This window comes from Gallus gallus, chromosome 5, assembly GCF_016699485.2.
Source record: "Gallus gallus isolate bGalGal1 chromosome 5, bGalGal1.mat.broiler.GRCg7b, whole genome shotgun sequence".
In the NCBI taxonomy this organism is placed as follows: Eukaryota; Metazoa; Chordata; class Aves; order Galliformes; family Phasianidae; genus Gallus; species Gallus gallus.
Window position 1 is genome coordinate 2,383,693 of NC_052536.1, and position 17,972 is coordinate 2,401,664.

General features: G+C 42.8%; 1 protein-coding gene across 1 annotated transcript in view; it reads left to right on the plus strand.

The window, feature by feature from the left end:
* Positions 1-916: 916 nt before the first annotated feature.
* Positions 917-17,972, plus strand: part of SLC6A5 (solute carrier family 6 member 5) — a 31,873-nt gene continuing 14,817 nt past the window's right edge. Inside the window, exons 1-13 of the mRNA XM_025151252.3 lie at positions 917-1,044; positions 2,276-2,803; positions 3,890-4,028; positions 5,092-5,223; positions 5,319-5,492; positions 5,986-6,127; positions 6,560-6,692; positions 9,023-9,157; positions 10,469-10,572; positions 12,392-12,516; positions 15,648-15,760; positions 16,045-16,176; positions 17,783-17,882. Coding sequence (XP_025007020.2) covers positions 1,042-1,044; positions 2,276-2,803; positions 3,890-4,028; positions 5,092-5,223; positions 5,319-5,492; positions 5,986-6,127; positions 6,560-6,692; positions 9,023-9,157; positions 10,469-10,572; positions 12,392-12,516; positions 15,648-15,760; positions 16,045-16,176; positions 17,783-17,882 — 1,960 coding nt within the window. The 5' untranslated portion in view covers positions 917-1,041. The remainder of the gene's footprint in view (positions 1,045-2,275; positions 2,804-3,889; positions 4,029-5,091; positions 5,224-5,318; positions 5,493-5,985; positions 6,128-6,559; positions 6,693-9,022; positions 9,158-10,468; positions 10,573-12,391; positions 12,517-15,647; positions 15,761-16,044; positions 16,177-17,782; positions 17,883-17,972) is intronic.

Genomic DNA, 17,972 nt, shown 5'->3' on the forward strand with positions numbered 1-17,972 from the left:
AGCAGCTCTCCCTCTGACGTTAAAACAATTGAGAAGGTTGCTTAGGGAGTGTCCCGTTTTACCTACGCGTTTTTATTTCTTCAGTGTGAGTGAAGCTTCCCCGCGCAAAGCGAATCTCCCTCGTGTAGTAAATAACATGAGAGATGATTACGGGTGGGTTACTTCGTTGGGAAAACGATTGTGGCTTAACTTCTGTCTTAGAACAATGAGGAATCGTCCCCCAGTTCTCAAACAAAAAAAAGCTTTGATGGATAGGGAAGAATACCACTCACCTGACTGCAGTTGCTTTCACCTTGGCTCCCTCTTAAGTCTTATCAGGACAGTTTGATGAAGGAGAGAGACTTACAGTGTGTATAGTTTTCATTTATTTAGGGGTGAGGTCTTCCCCCCATGATGCACTGTAAAAAATAGGCAATGCAGTATTGTGTGATGGCGTGAAGAGTCCAGGGAAGACAACTAAAATGTTTCTATGCTATATGTACAGTGAACACCTCTCTCTATAAATAGATATGTGTCTATATATAAAATTTTCATATATATAAGATATTTTAAATTTGGTTATAATGTGAAGTATAAGAATAGCAGAAAAAGAAAAAAGAGAATCGTGGGTAAGGGGAGAGGTGTAGAAATGGGTGATTTTTCCCCCTTCCCACGTATTTCTGAATACAGTACAGCGTGTTTCTCACCTTTCCCCTAATTACCAGTAAGAAAGTTCTTCTGTGCTCTTGCTGGATTTGGTTTAGTAATCAGCCCCCATATGAGTCACACGGAACACGCAATCTCACTTCAGCATGAGTGACAGTTAGCCGACTCTCTGGCTTCTCGTTGTCCCTTTAAAACCTGAATCCAAGGATAATGATTTATCAAACTCTTATTATCACGAAAATGTCAAACGAAGGGCACCTTGCTATGCACTGACGCAAACCCAGTCTTTCCCACGGAAGTATAGAAGCTTTGCTCTGGACTGGGCAAAATCCAGTCCGTCAATTGCCTGTACTGCAGCTTTTACCTCTACCAAGTCGATCCGTTGCTATTTAAGACATGGTAAGCGCTCGATTTCTCTTCTTTGAAATTTAGAAGGACTGAAGTGGGGGGTTCGTGGTTGTATTTGGTGCTTGTTTTGGTTCTCGGCTGCTCGTCCATTGTAGCCAGGGAGCGATGCCGGGGGAGCTGTCCGGGGTGCTGCCCGCGGAGCCCCCTCGGGGTGAAGGCTCCCGCAGCACGGGGTAGGACTGCTGCAGGGCGGTGGGTGCGCGGGGCGGGGGGAGCCGTCCGTGCCGTAGTGGGGCAGAGAATGAACCCTTGCCCCCCCCCCCCCCCTCCTCCCCCCCCCGCCTATACGGATCAGGAGATGGGATTACGGTGTAGAGAACTTGCAACAGAGAGGGCGACGGGTAGTTCCATGAAACCTCACTGCATGTAGGTCTGAAAAGAGCGTACGTTTTTTAAAGATAATTTTTAACAGGGAGAAAAGAGGGGGACCATCTGTGGGCTTTTTGAGGTAAAAGAAGAGACGATGTGTTTTAAAATATAATTTTAGACTGATGGGAATGGCAGGTGGATGGGGATGTCAGTACTCAGTTTATCCTGGAGGGAATGTTTAAAAATAAACTTCAGAGGTGTGCGAGTAGAAAATGTTAGAAAAATAAGAAGAAAAGCCAGCTGTTACTGGTCATAATTCCTCTGTGGTAGTGTGGTTATTTGCTGTATCACTGCCTTTTGGAAGGTGGGAGACAGCTCAGAAATGCTCACTAGCACTCTTTCACTCGTTTTTTAACATCTCTGCCTGCCTACAGGGCAGCTTGTCTATTGCCTGTATTAAAAAAAAAAAGGGGGTGGGGGGGGAAGCGAGAAAAGCCAATGTGCATTGTTGAATGACAGAAAGGAAATGGGGCGTAAAATTAAAGAATCTTTCTACACTGGTGATAGGGAAGGGAGCATCCTACACTCGTGATATGAAATCTAACGAGGTCTGGTGGCGCAGTGCTGTAGAAACACTTACCTAAAACTCGAATTGCGGGTTTCCAGACACTGTTTTTTGTTTCGTTATTGTTTCTTTGTTTCTGACTGTTTTCTCCCCCAGAGTATTAACGTTGAATGAGAGAGCAAGCAGAGGAACTGGAACACCTCGAAATTCTCCAAAGCTTTTTTTTTTTCTCCCTAAATCCAAATTTTCTAGCGGCCACGTTTTGTGCCTGAGGAAAGAAATCAGTAAAATCTCTGCAGTCCGAACTTTTTTTTTCTTTTAATAAAATATGTGACATTGTTATTTCAGGATTACACCAGCCAAGGGGATATGAACAGGCAGGTTATGAACAGTCCTGAAACAATTCCTCCTGGACCAAATGAAGGTGCAGGAGTTGCAAGAATCAGCCCCGAAAACGAGCCGCAGAACACCCCACTGCAACCCCCTGCCGCCATGGCTAGGCTTCCACGGTCGCTCTCCAACGACTACAAAACGCTTCTCTCCGAAGAAACCAAACCAAATGATTTGGAGAGGACGAAAGTCGGGATCTGCAAGCTCAGCAGCACCCCGGTGCAAGCCAACTCCATGCTCCGGAGGGAATCTGCTGAGACCTTTCCGTACAAGCAAGTGGCCGGGGCAGCGGCTGCCGGGCAAGCTGTGATCCCTCACTGCAAAATTGCTGCTTTGCAAAGCACAGACGGGGACGCTAACGCAGCCCTGGGTAAGAGCACGCTGGAGCAAAACAATGCCAAAAGCACCTGGGTGACCTTGAGCCAGAGCACCGTGGTACTGGGTACAGATGGCAACACCTCTGTTCTTCCCGGCAGAGTGGAGGGGGTAAGTTCCTCCTTACGGGATTTCTCGCCCCCCTGAGGGAGTAAGAGATCATCTGGGGCTGAAGCTCCAATGGGAACAGTCCCGACAAGTGGGGGATGGGGCTGCCGTGTCGGAGGGGGAGAAGGAGAAAAGGGGAGAGAAGTCAGCAGATAAGGTGCTGTGCTGCTGGTGGTCGTTAATAACGAGGTATCGTTATTAAGGCCGATCATTAGCTCCCGGTTCATTCCCATGTACTCGACGAGCCGTGCCCTCCAGGCACCGACGCTTCCTGGGACCAGTGGGAGAGAAGTTCCATGTACTCGTGCCTGAGTCTGCCCCAGGAGAAAGAGCAGAGAAGGAAATTTTGGGTCCTTGGGCATCCCTTGGCTCCGGTGGGAGGTTCTGCAGCCTTCACGGGCTGTGCTCTCTGCGCACGAGGTGCCCCCCACCCGAGACCCTGGTGGCTGAACGCCCCGGAGCCAAAAATAGGGCCAAATCAATCAACCGAGACCCCAAAACGTCAGACCCTGCCCCTGCGCTCCGAAGGGACTGACATTGGCGAGGTGGGAGGCCGGGAAGGAGCACCCAACCCCCACTGTCCCTACCGGCCCGCGGAGCCGGCTTTACCCTAAAAGGAGAGGTGGGGAGGCTTCGTTCCGCAAAAACGATTTTAAGTTTTCTCGGGGTAAAGGACTGAAAGGACTGGGCCTGCAGTGGCGGGCAGGGACCCCCCTTCGCCCACCCGAGGGCACCCCGGAACTGCAGCCGTGGGTGTCCCGCTCCGGGGGCTGGAGCCGGGCAGCTCTCCCCTCTCCTTTCTCCGCCCCCCCAGGGCCAGAGATGCGCATTGCAGGGGTTGGAGCCTCCGAAGGGAAATATCGGGCCAAGCCCTGCGCCCTTCGCCCCAGGGGGAACACGGTGGGGGGGGGGGGGGGGAGCGACAGTACAGGGGACTCGTACACGGACATAGCTCCACACCCACCACCTCCCTTCCCTTGGGGGCAGCCGCTAATTAAAAGCCCTCTGCTAATTGCAATGGTTGTTTGCCACCGTGGCTGTTTTCCGATCTCCCCCCTTCGTTTTTTTTTTTTTTCTTTCCTCCTTTAGGAAGACGATGTAGGGGATGAAAACAAAGCCCGAGGGAACTGGTCCAGCAAGCTGGATTTCATCCTCTCCATGGTGGGTTATGCAGTGGGGCTGGGCAATGTCTGGAGGTTCCCGTACCTGGCCTTTAAGAATGGGGGAGGTAGGATGGCTTTTTCCTGTCTCTCTTCCTGCAGTACCGTACGTGGCTAAGCTGCCCCCGTCCCTCGGTGGGGAGAAACCCGAGGGGAGCGGAGGCTGGGGCCGGGCAGTCGCGTACGTGCCCACAGCATCAGATTGAGTGCGAGTCCTCACTGTGCTTTCAGTTTGGTTGGGTTTTCTGTTATTATTATTCCTATTGAAAAGCTGGTGGTCAGCAGGGAAGTTCCAACGAGATTTCGTTCGCATGTGGAGTTTTTCTTAAAAAAAAAGAAAAAAAAAGACAAGCAGGAGAGCGAGGGGAACGAAGAGCGAATGGCGAACGACAGGTCGCACTGGCCGCATCCTTAACCCAGTGGTCTCCGACGTGGGGACGGGAAAGCGGCAAGGGAGGGGGGAGAAAGAGGATTCCAGGACGCAGGTGGAAGCAGAGTCAGTGTTCGTCTTGTTATGAGCTGTTTGAGAACTGGTCTTAACGCAATTGGTGACAAATAGAAAAATAATCTTCCGAAATGCCGTTCGGCCGAATGGAATCATAGAATATGATTTGGAAGGGGGATTAAAGGTTCACAAAAGGAAGAAGGTGATTAACAGAAGCTGTGCCCGCAGAGGCTCCATTCAAACTCCCGGCAGCCGGTGGGCGTTCGAGTTGCCCATCCGCTGCAGCTGCTAGCGCAGAGCTATGGCACGGGGCTCTTGGTGCGGGGATCATGTTAAACAGCTGCATCGCCTCCGTGAGGGCTGCTCTGTGCCAGAGGTAGCACTTGGAGGATATTAATCTTTAAAATATAGATATATTAAAAAGTTGCGCAGGTTTGTTGTTGTTTCTTTTTCTTTTCCCTACGCTTACAAAAGCGGGGTGATATTAAAATCCTCAGCTGACGCTCTTACCGTGTTGAGCTAGCACTGGAAACGCAGCAAAGAGCACTCTCCGTCGGGTACCTGCAAACAAAGAGAACTACTTTCGGTGCTGCCAAACCCTCCCGATGCTGTGCTCTGCCCGGGCCGGTCCCGCTCCCCCCCATGACTCACGCTGTGCTCTGCTCTACCCCTTTCTCTCCCCCAAGGTGCGTTCCTCATCCCCTACCTGATGATGCTGGCTCTCGCCGGCATCCCCATCTTCTTTCTGGAGGTCTCCCTCGGGCAGTTCGCTAGCCAGGGCCCCGTCTCGGTGTGGAAAGCCATCCCCGCCCTGCAAGGTGAGCGGTGCAGCAGCCCCCCCCCCCGGGTTGCTTTTGGGGAGCCCCTTCCAGCTGGACTGTCTCTTGGCTGTTTTTTTTTCCCCCTCTCTCAGGCTGTGGCATCGCGATGTTGATCATCTCTGTTCTGATAGCCATATATTACAATATTATTCTGTGCTACACTCTTTTCTACCTTTTCGCCTCCTTTGTACCCGTGCTCCCTTGGGCGTCCTGTAACAATCCCTGGAACACACCGGACTGTAAAGACAAAAACAAACTTTTATTGGGTAAGTGGGGGCTGGTGGGGCTTTCTTGGTCCAAAATCCACACCGACCAGAGATGGCTTATGCCTTTTCCCATACTCCATTGCTGGCTCTGTGTCCCTGAATATGCATTTTGTTCAGTGGTAAAATCTGACCCCATTCTACTGCCAGTGTTGTGCTTCTCTTTTGTGGAACTGAGCTCCTGAGTATCTCGATAAGCATGTCTCCATCTATGTAGGAATGAAGGTGTTACAATGGACAAGCCTGTAATGAGCTTGATGTAAGCTTTCCCCTTGCACTTTGTTTGGTTCAGACCCTTTTTGTGCCTTGGGCTTTTGGCTATAAGGGGGAAAATTGTCAGATGTTGAGACTTACTACTCTTAGAGCCCCTTGCAAGCAAAGTGTTACAGAAACCAAAGCAACTGAATTTCAAGTAATGCTTTCTTTGTCATTTTGCGCTCAAATGGTAAAACAATCCAAGCAACTTTTTTCTTTTTCTTCTCCCCCCTCACCCCAGATTCATGCATCATTAGTGACCACCCAAAAATACAAATAAAAAACTCTACTTTCTGTATGACTGCCTATCCAAACTTGACTATGGTTAACTTCACCAGTGAAGGAAATAAGACATTTGTCAGCGGAAGTGAAGAATACTTCAAGTAAGATCTTTACTTAGAAATGTTATGTTTCTTACTTCAAAATCTGCAATAACATATAGAGTCACTCAGTAATACAGGAATGAACTGTTTGGAAGACAGGAAATGTCATCTTTAAAGATGATAAAAGATACCCGCTTTTATGTGTAATAACAACAAAAGCTCATTTGTAAAGATTGTATCATTTTTGTCCTGTTCCTGTGGTGCTTAGCACAGCTGGGGTGTTGGCCCACGCTTGGCATTTTTATCTCCTACTGCAATGCAGATACATAAAATAATATGCGGTGAGATTCACTGGAACCTTCTAGAGATACCACTGAGGATGCTAAAGCAGAACAAAATACTGTAGGATTTTGCAGTGAATTACTCTCTGCAGTTGCTGTATTTTTGCTATAATTTTTAAATTTACTTTTTCTTTTTTAATTATTATTTTAGGTACTTTGTATTGAAGATTTCAGCAGGGATTGAATACCCTGGTGAGATTAGGTGGCCCTTGGCGCTGTCTCTTTTCCTAGCCTGGGTGATTGTGTATGCCTCCCTTGCTAAAGGAATCAAGTCATCAGGAAAAGTAAGAAAATCATCTGCAAAAGCACGCTTCCAAGAAAACAGCGCACTGTTTTGATGGAATCATGCCCCTTTTTATGGCTATGAGAGCTGGTTTCAGCAAATGTCTAAGTAGTAATGAAGTGCCCTGTTCCTTTCCAAGTTTTGTTGTCTGGCTGTAATATTAAAAAGATAATTTTAGGTTAGCCTTTGCTCCCTAATCTGCACTAAATTTGAAATTAGCCCTTCTGCTGTACTTAGCAGTTGGATGGCAAAAATAGTGCCTTTCCTATTCTGTGGTGTTCACCAAAAATTCTGCAATTGCCTCAACTATCATTATAATCAGGGGAGCCATGACGTAAATGAAGATTATATGTAACAAGTTTTAAATCAGTACTGAACCTAAATAGCTCTGTGGTGGATGTGAGCAGTGGCAGTATGTATCCTGTTGTCCTGAGTGGCAACTTTCTGAAACCACTCCTTTCCTTAACCCAGATCCCTTTCTCTGGCTTCTCACATCTCCTTACCCTACCTCCATGTAATTCCCACCCCTGGATCCTAAATCTCCAGCCTGGGGCCAAGTATCACATCCTATGACCATGTAAAGAAGGAAGCTGTGCTCTCATGGACAGGGAAGTACAGGTGCACTGGTTGGCAGGATAGCCCCCTGAACAGGAAAACTCTGCCCTGTCTTTGATGGCAGTGCTGGTTTGGGTGTATTTCATCACACTGGATGCAGTATTTGAGACTTTTCCATCAATGCCAATGCACTGCTTGCAGATTAAACTATTAGATGAGCTGTAGCACTATGTAGTTTATTTACAAAGTGTAGACCAAGAAAAATTAACATCCCTCAAACCAACCAACAAACAAAGAAAAAACCAACCCTGCATCAGAATAGAATGGATTAATTAGAAGTTTTCTGGGATAGCAAAAATCCAGAGGCTAGAGTACCACGGAAAAGTTCCTCTAATAACAGTGAGATCTGTCAGTCTGCAAAACAGTTTTTTCTCTGGCTCCAGAGTCTGGCTGTCAGCAAAGTGCCTGCTGTGGTGAATTGCAACAGTATTGGTCTGTCTATTGAATGAGCTGGGGACCAGACTGGTAAAGTCAACTGGTTTTGGAGGTCTCAATGCTTAGGTTACTGTAGTATGATGTGGAGACTACTAACATGCTGAAGTTGTGTAGGTCTTTTCTAAATGACAGAATTAGTTCTAAGTTTAACATAAAAAACTAGTGTAGCAGGCAAAAATCTGAATGATCCCTGAATGACATACATCAGCTAGCTTAATTATGTTCCAGTTTGCTTAAGAAAGCTCAAGTAAATTTGTTTTAAGAACGAAGAGTGGAAAAAACACTCATCTGGAATAGCCATATGGTCCGGCTCTCCTGGATAAGAGTTATTTTTTTCAGTTGCTTCTGAAATGCAGTGAAAACACAAATCTGATCTGCCTGTACGTGTCTTTAAAAGCCAAGTGCAAATATATTGACGTAGCTACTTCCCAGGAATGCTGCTTAGATGGAAATAGATTTTATCACTCACTACAGTTAAATGGAATTCCATTCACTGCACAAAGCACAACTTCTTGAAATGCCAATTGAAACAGCAAGGAAAAAGCTGTTTCAAAAGTCTCCTCAGCTCAGAGGATTTCAACCCCCGTGGGATCCAAAAGTTGAGGCATAAAAGGTTTTTAAATGCTTTTGGGTAGAGCGTATAGCCTAATGGGTTGTAACTTTGCCATTTTATTTGGCTAGAGAGAGCTCTGCTCTGTACTAGATAATTATGAAGACATTAAGTGCACAACCTCTGCTGTGTATTTAGACCCAATGATTATTATGTCTATCTGGATTATTCCACTGCCTTTTTTTTTTCTTTCTTTGAGTCCATGAATATTTTCATGCTGATATGCAATTATTAAGAGGTACCGACTGATATTTTTGGCTTAGTTAAATAAGGAAAAATGCAAAATACATAGAAAAAACCTCAGATCTTTAGTTGGTATTTGAATGACATTTCCTGTTTGAATTCCAGAGAGCTGTATTAGTTTTCTCTGGGTAAAGATCAAACATAGTGTTTCCACTTAGCTTTAAATTGATGTTGCTCTCCAGGCTTTCTCTTCTCCTTTTTCTTTTCCTCTGCAGTCCCAGTTGTTATCATTGATATTATTTCTGTTTCCAGCAATAAGAAGGGATGTAAAAAAACATTACAGCTCTGTCCTGGTCTTATCCCCTGGTTATTTTTTCTGATCCCCAGTAATTGCTTTTTTTAAGGCAATAGCCTAACAATTCCAGTTCTTTCTTCCTCTCCTTATAGATCCAAACAATCCCTTCCAACAATATTTTTGGTCTGTCCAGGTGGTGTACTTCACAGCAACGTTTCCTTATGTGGTTCTCATCATCCTACTTATACGAGGCGTGACGCTACCTGGGGCTGGAGCTGGGATCTGGTACTTCATCACGCCTAAGTGGGAGAAGCTCATTGATGCTATGGTGAGCTGCTTGCTGCACTTGTAACTGATAGGATGAATAATCCATACAGATTTCTCATGCAATGGCTGTTGCAACCATTTTGTGTGTGTGCAGAGGCAGTATTGTCATCTGTGGAATCCCATTCATTGTATGGGGAGTGTTCTTACTGTGTATGTTTGTGTGCGCATATGTTATGTAATGTCTATAGGTATAAATATAAGGTATTTACTTCACATTTAATGTCTCACCTGAATCTCTCAGTGTAGGTGCATTTAAAATGGAGAATTAAAAAGGAGATTTTGTATGCTACTGTCCAAGTGGATGCTGTGTTTATTTGAACAAATATGTGAAGCTTTAACTGGTGACACAAGCTGCATTTCTCTGTAAACGCATTCAGAAATTCAGAGAATGTGTGCATTTTTCTCACTGAATAAATTAAACAGATCTGAAAAAATGAACCTGAGATGTAAATCATACAACTTATTCTAACACCTCCCCCCTCAACAGTATTTATGCTTACACAGAACAGCTGTGATCACTATAGTATCTACTTTACAAGAAATAATGTTGTTTTTCATCTAGCATAGTACTGAAATAAAGGACTCAGTACCTGGCTTTGCTCTTTAGAAAAGATGGGCTGGTCTGAATGCTTCAGCTCTGCTTTTCTCACTTAAATTTCAGCTGATCTCTGAGATGCTGCTTTTTGCTAGTTAAACCAGTAAAACATACTACAGAAATACACCTATTCTGTATTTGTGTAGACATGAACCCACACATGGATTTGAATTGCTTGAAATGGCACGAGCACCTCCTTCTGTCAATAGCAGTGTGACTTTCACAGGTCTTCATGTCCTTATCTCTATAAACAATGAGTATTGTAATCCTTTGCTGATGGTAGCGTTACATTTTTCACAAATAGTACAGAATCACAGAATCACATTGCTTTCATTAAGAAGATAACATAACTGTCCCATCAGTGCCTAATGCAGATTTTTTCCTCTTGATTTGTGTTTCCTTTGCTGAATGTATTTAGACTGACACATACCCAGCAACCTAGTGGGCTGAATACTTGTGCCCTTCATAACATGGCAAAGATGACATATTATCATTTCAGTTGCTGAAGGGCTGCACAAGTAGAGTATTGCTAATAAAATGAATGCTGTATTTCAGAGCAGGATTCTATTTGTAAATACTGTTTTATTTACATCCACAGCTCCAAAGGTTATTTGAACTACTTATGTGATAATCCCCAGCAGTATTTCTTAGTGTTATTGATCTTACTAATTCTTTCCTGAAGCCAGTGCAATTTCCTCTCCTGTCTCTCTTATTTAGGTTTGGAAGGATGCTGCCACTCAGATTTTCTTCTCCTTATCTGCAGCATGGGGAGGTCTAATTACTCTCTCTTCGTACAACAAATTCCATAATAACTGCTACAGGTACGTGGGAGTCCACCAGACTTATAAAAGAGATCTCCAAAAACGCTGTTATTTTCCACTCTGCAGAAATGTGCTTTGAAATGCCTACTGCTCCATAGTGTTTTGTTTTCATTCTTTCCCCTTTTTGTCTTGTTGCCTCTTCTCTCAGGGTCCTAATATAATCCAGGTCTCAAGATGAATTGTCAGTTAATTATAGTCCCTATTGACACTTCATTTTCAGAGTTGGCAGGTGTAGGTTGAAAGAGAATCTGAGAAGCTGGCAACAACTGTGTGCAGAGTTTATGGAAACCATGCCAATTGTCAGTGTCTACTGAAGAACAACCCAGGTGTAGAATAAGCTGAAGTTTGCTATTGTTCATATGTGTGTAAGTTTAGCATGCAATTTCTGTATGTGCTTCTCACCTCTCTTAAATATTTTTTCCCCAATTACACTATTGTGTAAAGTTATTTCAGCTTCCAACACTTAAAATTACTTTTGTGAGGGAAGTGATTGTTGTAGTGATATAGGTTTTGTCAAGAAATGTGCAAGATAACTACCTGCAGATAGGGGGAAAAAAAAAAAAGGGAGATTAGCAGAAAGCTTCACTGATGCTTTGTGTTGTCTTTAGAGTCAGATTTGTTTCCCGTGAAAGGAACCCCTCTTATGCATGCTTAATGTATAATAGGGATAGGGAGACTGAAGAAAAAATAAGAAGAAAGACTTAGTTCTAATCTGGTTAATTTTACAATGCATCTTGAGTACTGAAATGAAGCTTGACATTTTTTTCCCTTTCACTTTTTAAAACCATTACATTATAATGCAGATTGAATTCTGGAATTCTAGTTTTCAGTTAAATATACAGTTGAAACATTATTAGATAATCTAGGACTGGAGTCAATTTACATAAAATCACTTGGTGATGCATACATAAAATGTTTGCTTAAAACTTACCTGGCTTTTGGAAGAATATTAATCCATGATGGTTAAAAAAAAAAAAAGTATATATTTTTTCTATAAGACCAAATAGTTAATGTAATCCTTCATGCTAAGTGATGCTCTGTCATCCTTTTCAGGAGTGTGTCAACACACTGAAGTTCTTAATAACTTTTCAGTTTGTATTTAATTCTGTTCCTAACAAAGAAATAGAGGTAAAAATAAGCATTTTTAGCAATTATAGCCACATTTGGAAGACATTTAGAGCAAACTACCTCTTTCTTTTTCAGACTTAATAGTGTAAGGGGAAGTATTTCAAACTCTTATCATGAAGATGAAATAAAAGTCCTATAAGGAATGCACTAACTGTGGGCAGGAGTAATGAGGGCTTGCTTCCTGCCAGACCACATGTACTTACTGAGCATAGCATGGAATTGACATACAGATTTCTTGAGATTCTCATTACAACACCAAAAATTGAAGACAGTGGTGGAGAATCCCCCACCCATGGGTATGTTGTGTATTGTAATATTTAGGGCACAAATGATCTTGTTTGTCTTGGCTCTGGTGGGTAGTCCACATATAATGCAGTGAGTAGATGGCCACATTAAGCAGAGTTAAAGTACTCTGTTACAAACTGTCATCACTGCTGCTGTCTTTAGAGATGCCAGAAGCAGAAATGCTCAACCTTCTGTTTAGCCTGTGGCTTCCTACATGGTGTATGGGTCATGAAAACTTGCACAGCTGACTTCTTGTGGTGTGAAGACTTCTGTCGTATGAGACCAGTGTCAAAAATGCCGGATAAGTATAAAAGTTCCTCTTTTTCAGTGTTCTTACAGAATGCGTATGTCACGTGAGAGTCTTGAAATGCATACAGAACCTTCCCTTTTTGTGTTTTCTTTCCAGGGACACACTGATAGTCACATGTACCAACAGTGCCACAAGTATATTTGCAGGCTTTGTCATCTTTTCAGTTATCGGCTTCATGGCAAATGAGCTCAAAGTGAATATTGAAGCTGTGGCAGACCAAGGTAGGGTACGCTGCCATTTCATTAATTGGTCACAATACTAGTGATGCCTTTAGCTCTATTATTGATAATTCTATTTGCAGTGAAGGTGAGAATAATGGCTTCTAATTGGAGCGGATTAGTAACCTGCTTGTGTGCACCCTGATACAGAAAAAAAGTCCAGTATTCATTACTGGGAAGTAAAGATCTCACTTGTTTGGTAAGAGAAAGCAGCAAGGTGAAATTCATTTCAAAGCTCTACGTAAATGAGTGTTTCGAATGAGATGTTTTCTTTATACAATCCAAGCAGTCAGCTGTCAGCTGCTATTTGATGCTACTTTGTTACCTCCTGGTCAATGTGGAAGTTGCTCCTGATGGTGTAGATCTTGGATGGGAAGTAGTGGGCTTTGGAGCGTGGGGGTGGAAGAAACACAACTTGAGATATGAATTATGCTTCTGAACTGTGGGCAGTATGGAGATGCTTCTACAGTGAAATGAAAAAATTCCTCTGGAATGTATTATAGTGATACAGATTAAGAAAGCCTTGAATAATGAAGAGAGATGATCAGAAATAGGGATCTATAACATCTTAATTGGTAGAGCTGAATCTATATGAGAAGAGTGTGACTGATGGAGGAATTGGTGCTGTCATGTATGATTTGATATGAAGCAGCAGTATGTAGGAAGGGGTACTATTCAGAGAAGCTTAAAGGGTTGAATTATAAAGGGATAAGTCTTAGTGTAGTTCAGCTCTGTTTCCTGTGAAATGTGCAGCACTTCAACTCTAAGCCAACCCTTAGGATCATTTCAAACTGCGTTAAAAACACAAGCCTGAAGTCATTTTGCAATAACTTATATACAGATTTACACTTCCTACCATAGCTGTTTCTGTGTATGTCTGAGGGTGCTAAGTGCCATCTTGAAGCACTGAAATAATGTATTTTAGTAGCTTCTCCATGAGCTATGGGGGAAGGCTGTCCATGCTACGCCCCCTTCATCCCGCAAAAGCACTGAGTAAAAAGATGCTCTGAACTGAAGAAAGATTAAGGAGCTCAAGAAGGGAATTTTGCATACTGGTGACTTCTGTAGGTGAAGTGTCTCACTGCCTGCATTAATGCGAAGATGCAAAACATTTTTTTCTGACAGGTTTGTTGTGTAGATAAATTCAGTGCCATAAGGCACTATGAATCACCTAAGGTACTTGACTGATTGAGAATGGTGATTCAGAAATGGTATCAGTGAGTTGATAGTAGGGGATAGAAACCAAGAAAAGTTTCCTTCATGTATGTATGGTAACATTCATACTTATAGAAAAATTAGGTATCAAGGTTAATAGACATTTGATAATGTTATCAGAGCTAAATGGGAAGCAGAAATCCTGTATTTGATGGAACAAGCGCTGGTAAAATGGACTGTTAATTTTTTCTTGACCTTTTCTCAGAACCCTAATATTTCTCATTGCTCATTAGAGACCTGCTACTGAAGGCAGAAGGAAAGGAATAACACTGAAGGGCACAAGGTGCTTTGCCAATTAGGAGAAATAACAGGCTCTTAGTTTCCTTCTGTTTTTTTCCTACTTGAAACTGAAATATACATAATCACACAGACTTTGCAGTACTTCTGACTTGTCCAGAGAGGATGACCAACTGGCAAACTGTTTCTTGGTAGAAAGTAGCAGGGGTTAGTACACTTGCAGGCTAATGCCATGTCAATTAATTCTTTGGTGCTTCATGCTTCCTTTTGGTCTGCCAGTCAGCTAAGTAGGAATGAAAAACGTTCATTGTAGTCTCAAACTTCAGGATGAATTAGACCATTGTGTTTGGGAAAAACTGCATGAGTTAACAGAGGATTAGTCTTCATCTCCAAGTTGTGTTAAACTTGTCTTGGCTAGGTGTCATTTGAACCCAGGCAGTAAGACAGGTTTCATTACTGTATGTGATCATATGTGCCTTCTGGATTGCATGTCTGCATTTCATAGTTCTTATATGACGGTTCTGGTTGTGAGATGAAGAACCTCTTTACAGAAGTAAATTCCATCAGTTCAGCAGTGAGATGAGAGAAGGACATGACATAAGAGCAAATCTATCAATTTCTGATGTAGATGCTGCTGCTGGTTAGGAAGAATTAAAGGGCAACCATTGAGTCTTCATTCAACTTTTTTAGATCAAGATTAAGCACTCTGCAATCCAAACCACAGTGCAGTCCGTTTGTCATAAGGAGCACTGTCCTTGGGTGAATCTGCTGTGGAAGCTCCGAAGGAACAGCTGAGGAGAGGGCTAGAGGATCTGAGTGGCAGGGATGGTAGAGAAATCACTTGGTTCACTTGGAGGTGTCATATTACTTAGGACAGTAGATGGCCAACCATGATGCTACGTAATCTGCCTTCAAAGCATGCAGTAATCTGAATGCAAATTGTTCATTGGAATGGGAAGTGACCTTTTTTTTTGTTAAGATATTAATCTGAAGTACTATATTTTATTCTCAGCTAGAATCTGTCTTTCAGGAAAATCTTGTGTTCCTGATGAAAAATAAAGCTCTCTTCACAAAGGGAGAGGCAATCTATTTTGGTTATACTCTCATGGTTTGATTAAGAACATACCACCAAAGGTAATTTAAAATGAAAGTTCAAGGTCATTTGACTTTTTAAATTCCAACACATGCAAAACCCTTGGAGTTTTCCTGTCTTTAACAGCCCACACTGCTGTTAAATTTCAAGTGTTCTTTGTTTAGAAGGAACTTGAAACACTTCATGAATTGACTATGTAGATCATTTCATATTTTGCTAAGACAGAATGTCTTTTTTTGTATGTGAGAAGTAAGCAGCCATAGTACATGGCTTTGTTCATCCTTGTTTGGACCAGTGTATCAGCATAGTGGTTAAAAGTGTGTTCTGCAGCTTGGAAGGTAGCAGTGTGTAAATGTCTTTAACCTTAGAGCTAAAATGGAAGTTAATCATTTGATACTCAATCTTACAGTGGTAAAATCTTTCTGTATACAGCAGAGACTGACTTGGATTGTTTTTTACTTCTATCAAGTATAATAACATAGCATTATACTTTGAAACGTTACTTTTGCTTCTCCTCCTTTTTTCCCCATAGAGTCAACCAAATTAATACAATGAATTTTATCACAAACTTTATTTTTATCATTTCCAGGTCCTGGAATTGCTTTTGTTGTTTATCCAGAAGCCTTAACTAGACTTCCCCTCTCTCCATTCTGGGCTATCATATTCTTTTTGATGCTTCTGACACTTGGATTGGACACTATGGTAAACTGCTTTCATCTTCCATTCTTTTCTTGATGCTTTTCCTATTTTTGTGTCCTGAGGACCAGGGCATTACTTGCTATTTTCTGTGTGGACCATGTACTGCCTTACAAAGAAAGAGAAGAATTAAGGCCATCAGTGCTGAAATGATTTGGGCAAAGCTTTGGCATTGGCATCCGAGCATTTAACACCAAGGATTCGGAACACTCTGTCTTACTTTGCAGTATATCTAGTTGAATCATTTTGTGTATATTTTGTGTATGAAAATGAATCTCTTTGTCTTTCAGTTTGCCACTATCGAGACTATAGTGACCTCTGTTTCAGATGAATTCCCCAAATACTTACGTACACACAAGGCACTGTTCACTCTTGGGTGCTGCATTTCCTTTTTCATCATGGGATTTCCTATGATCACTCAGGTAATGAGATTGTCTTTGAGCATCACTCTCTGCCACCAGTCCCCCTCTGGTGGCCGTTCTCTGTTCTTGCAAGAAATAGTTGCAAAATAGGAAGCAGAATTCTGCCAAATGAGTAAAGACGGCAGGTGAGTTTGAAAGCTTTGTGTGTGGATGCTCTGGCTGAGATGCATTTAAGAGACTTGGCTGCTCAAATCTTTCTGAAAATCTGACTCTCTTAAAATTAATTCCTAACCAAACATGTCCAAGTAGTCGTATAAGACAGGTATTTGATTAGAAACAAAACAACAAAAAAAGAAACCCCAAACATTAATATGCCATCTAAACCTGTGCGTTAGTTTGGGGTGCCTTCCCTCACATGGATATGTACTGATAGCCCTGGAAAACTGTGGAGTTAATAATGAAATTCTCATCTACCACAGATAATTCTCACAGCTACTTCCTCCAGCATTGTAAACTGAAGAGTTTCAAGAGGAGGTGTGCAGACTCCATGTTAATCTGTTACCCTTAACCACTCTTTTTCCCTCTTTGGCTTTCTTTGCCTTACTTCACCAGCTACCAGCGTGACTCTGCTGTTCCAAAGTTTGAGATGGATTCAGTCATAGAATCATAGAATCACAAAGGTTGGAAAAGACCCACAGGATCATCCAGTCCAACCATTCTCCCATCACCAATGGTTCTCACTAAACCATGTCCCTCAACACAACATCCAAATGCTCTTTGAACACCTCCAGGGTCGGTGACTCCACCACCTCTCTGGACAGCCCATTCCAGTGCCTGACCACCCTTTCAGAGAAGTAGTATTTCCTAACGTCCAGCCTGAACCTTCTCTGGTGCAGCTTGAAGCCATTCTCCCTAGTCCTATCACTAGTCACACAAGCGAAGAGGCCGACCCCCAGCTCACTACAACCTCCCTTCAGGTAGTTATAGAGAACAATAAGGTCTCCCCTGAGCCTCCTCTTCTCCAATCTGAACAATTCCAGCTCCTTCAGCTGCTCCTCATAAGGCCTGTGCTCCAGACCCCTCAGCAGCTTTGTTACCCTCCTCTGAACATGCTCCAGGGTCTCGATGTCTTTCTTACAGTGAGGGGCCCAAAACTGTACACAGTACTCAAGGTGCAGTCCTTCATTCGCTTGAGTTATATTGCTTCAGGCTTTACTCTGAGGACAAGGCATTATATTCTTCCTACCAGAGGAATGAATTGGACTCACTGTTATTTCTAGTTTAAATGGTGATTTTGCTTTGGATGTTGTACTTGGTGGTGCCAATTGAAGATCAGATTGCATTCCTTAATCTGAAAGGACTGACATCTACGTCTTCCCCTTCCGAGGGTGTTTCAGTCACCAGACTCTGGCATTTTTTCTCCTTTTTTTTCTAGCTGAGATGGTCTATGGTGTAGATGATCTGCTACTCCTTTAGCTAGATGGAAAAAATAGTAATGTGGCTTGAATCTCTGTCTCTTCAATATTTGGATGCTTGCTTAGAGAAGAATCTTGTGTCCTGCTCCTGTCTGTTTTTCCTACCTTAGTACTAGTTAGAGGACAGGGTTATTGTGGTACATGGAGAGGTGTGTATGCCACAAGTAACAGCTCTTTTCTTTTTTCCTCAGGGTGGAATGTATATGTTACAACTTGTCGACACTTACGCAGCTTCTTACTCTCTTGTCATCATTGCCATATTTGAGCTTGTTGGAGTTTCCTACATTTATGGTAAGAATGCTGTTGTTGCTTATGTCAAAGCAGTGTTTCAGTACACAGTAAAGTAAATGTTATCATTAAGTTCTCTAGAAAAGGTGCAAC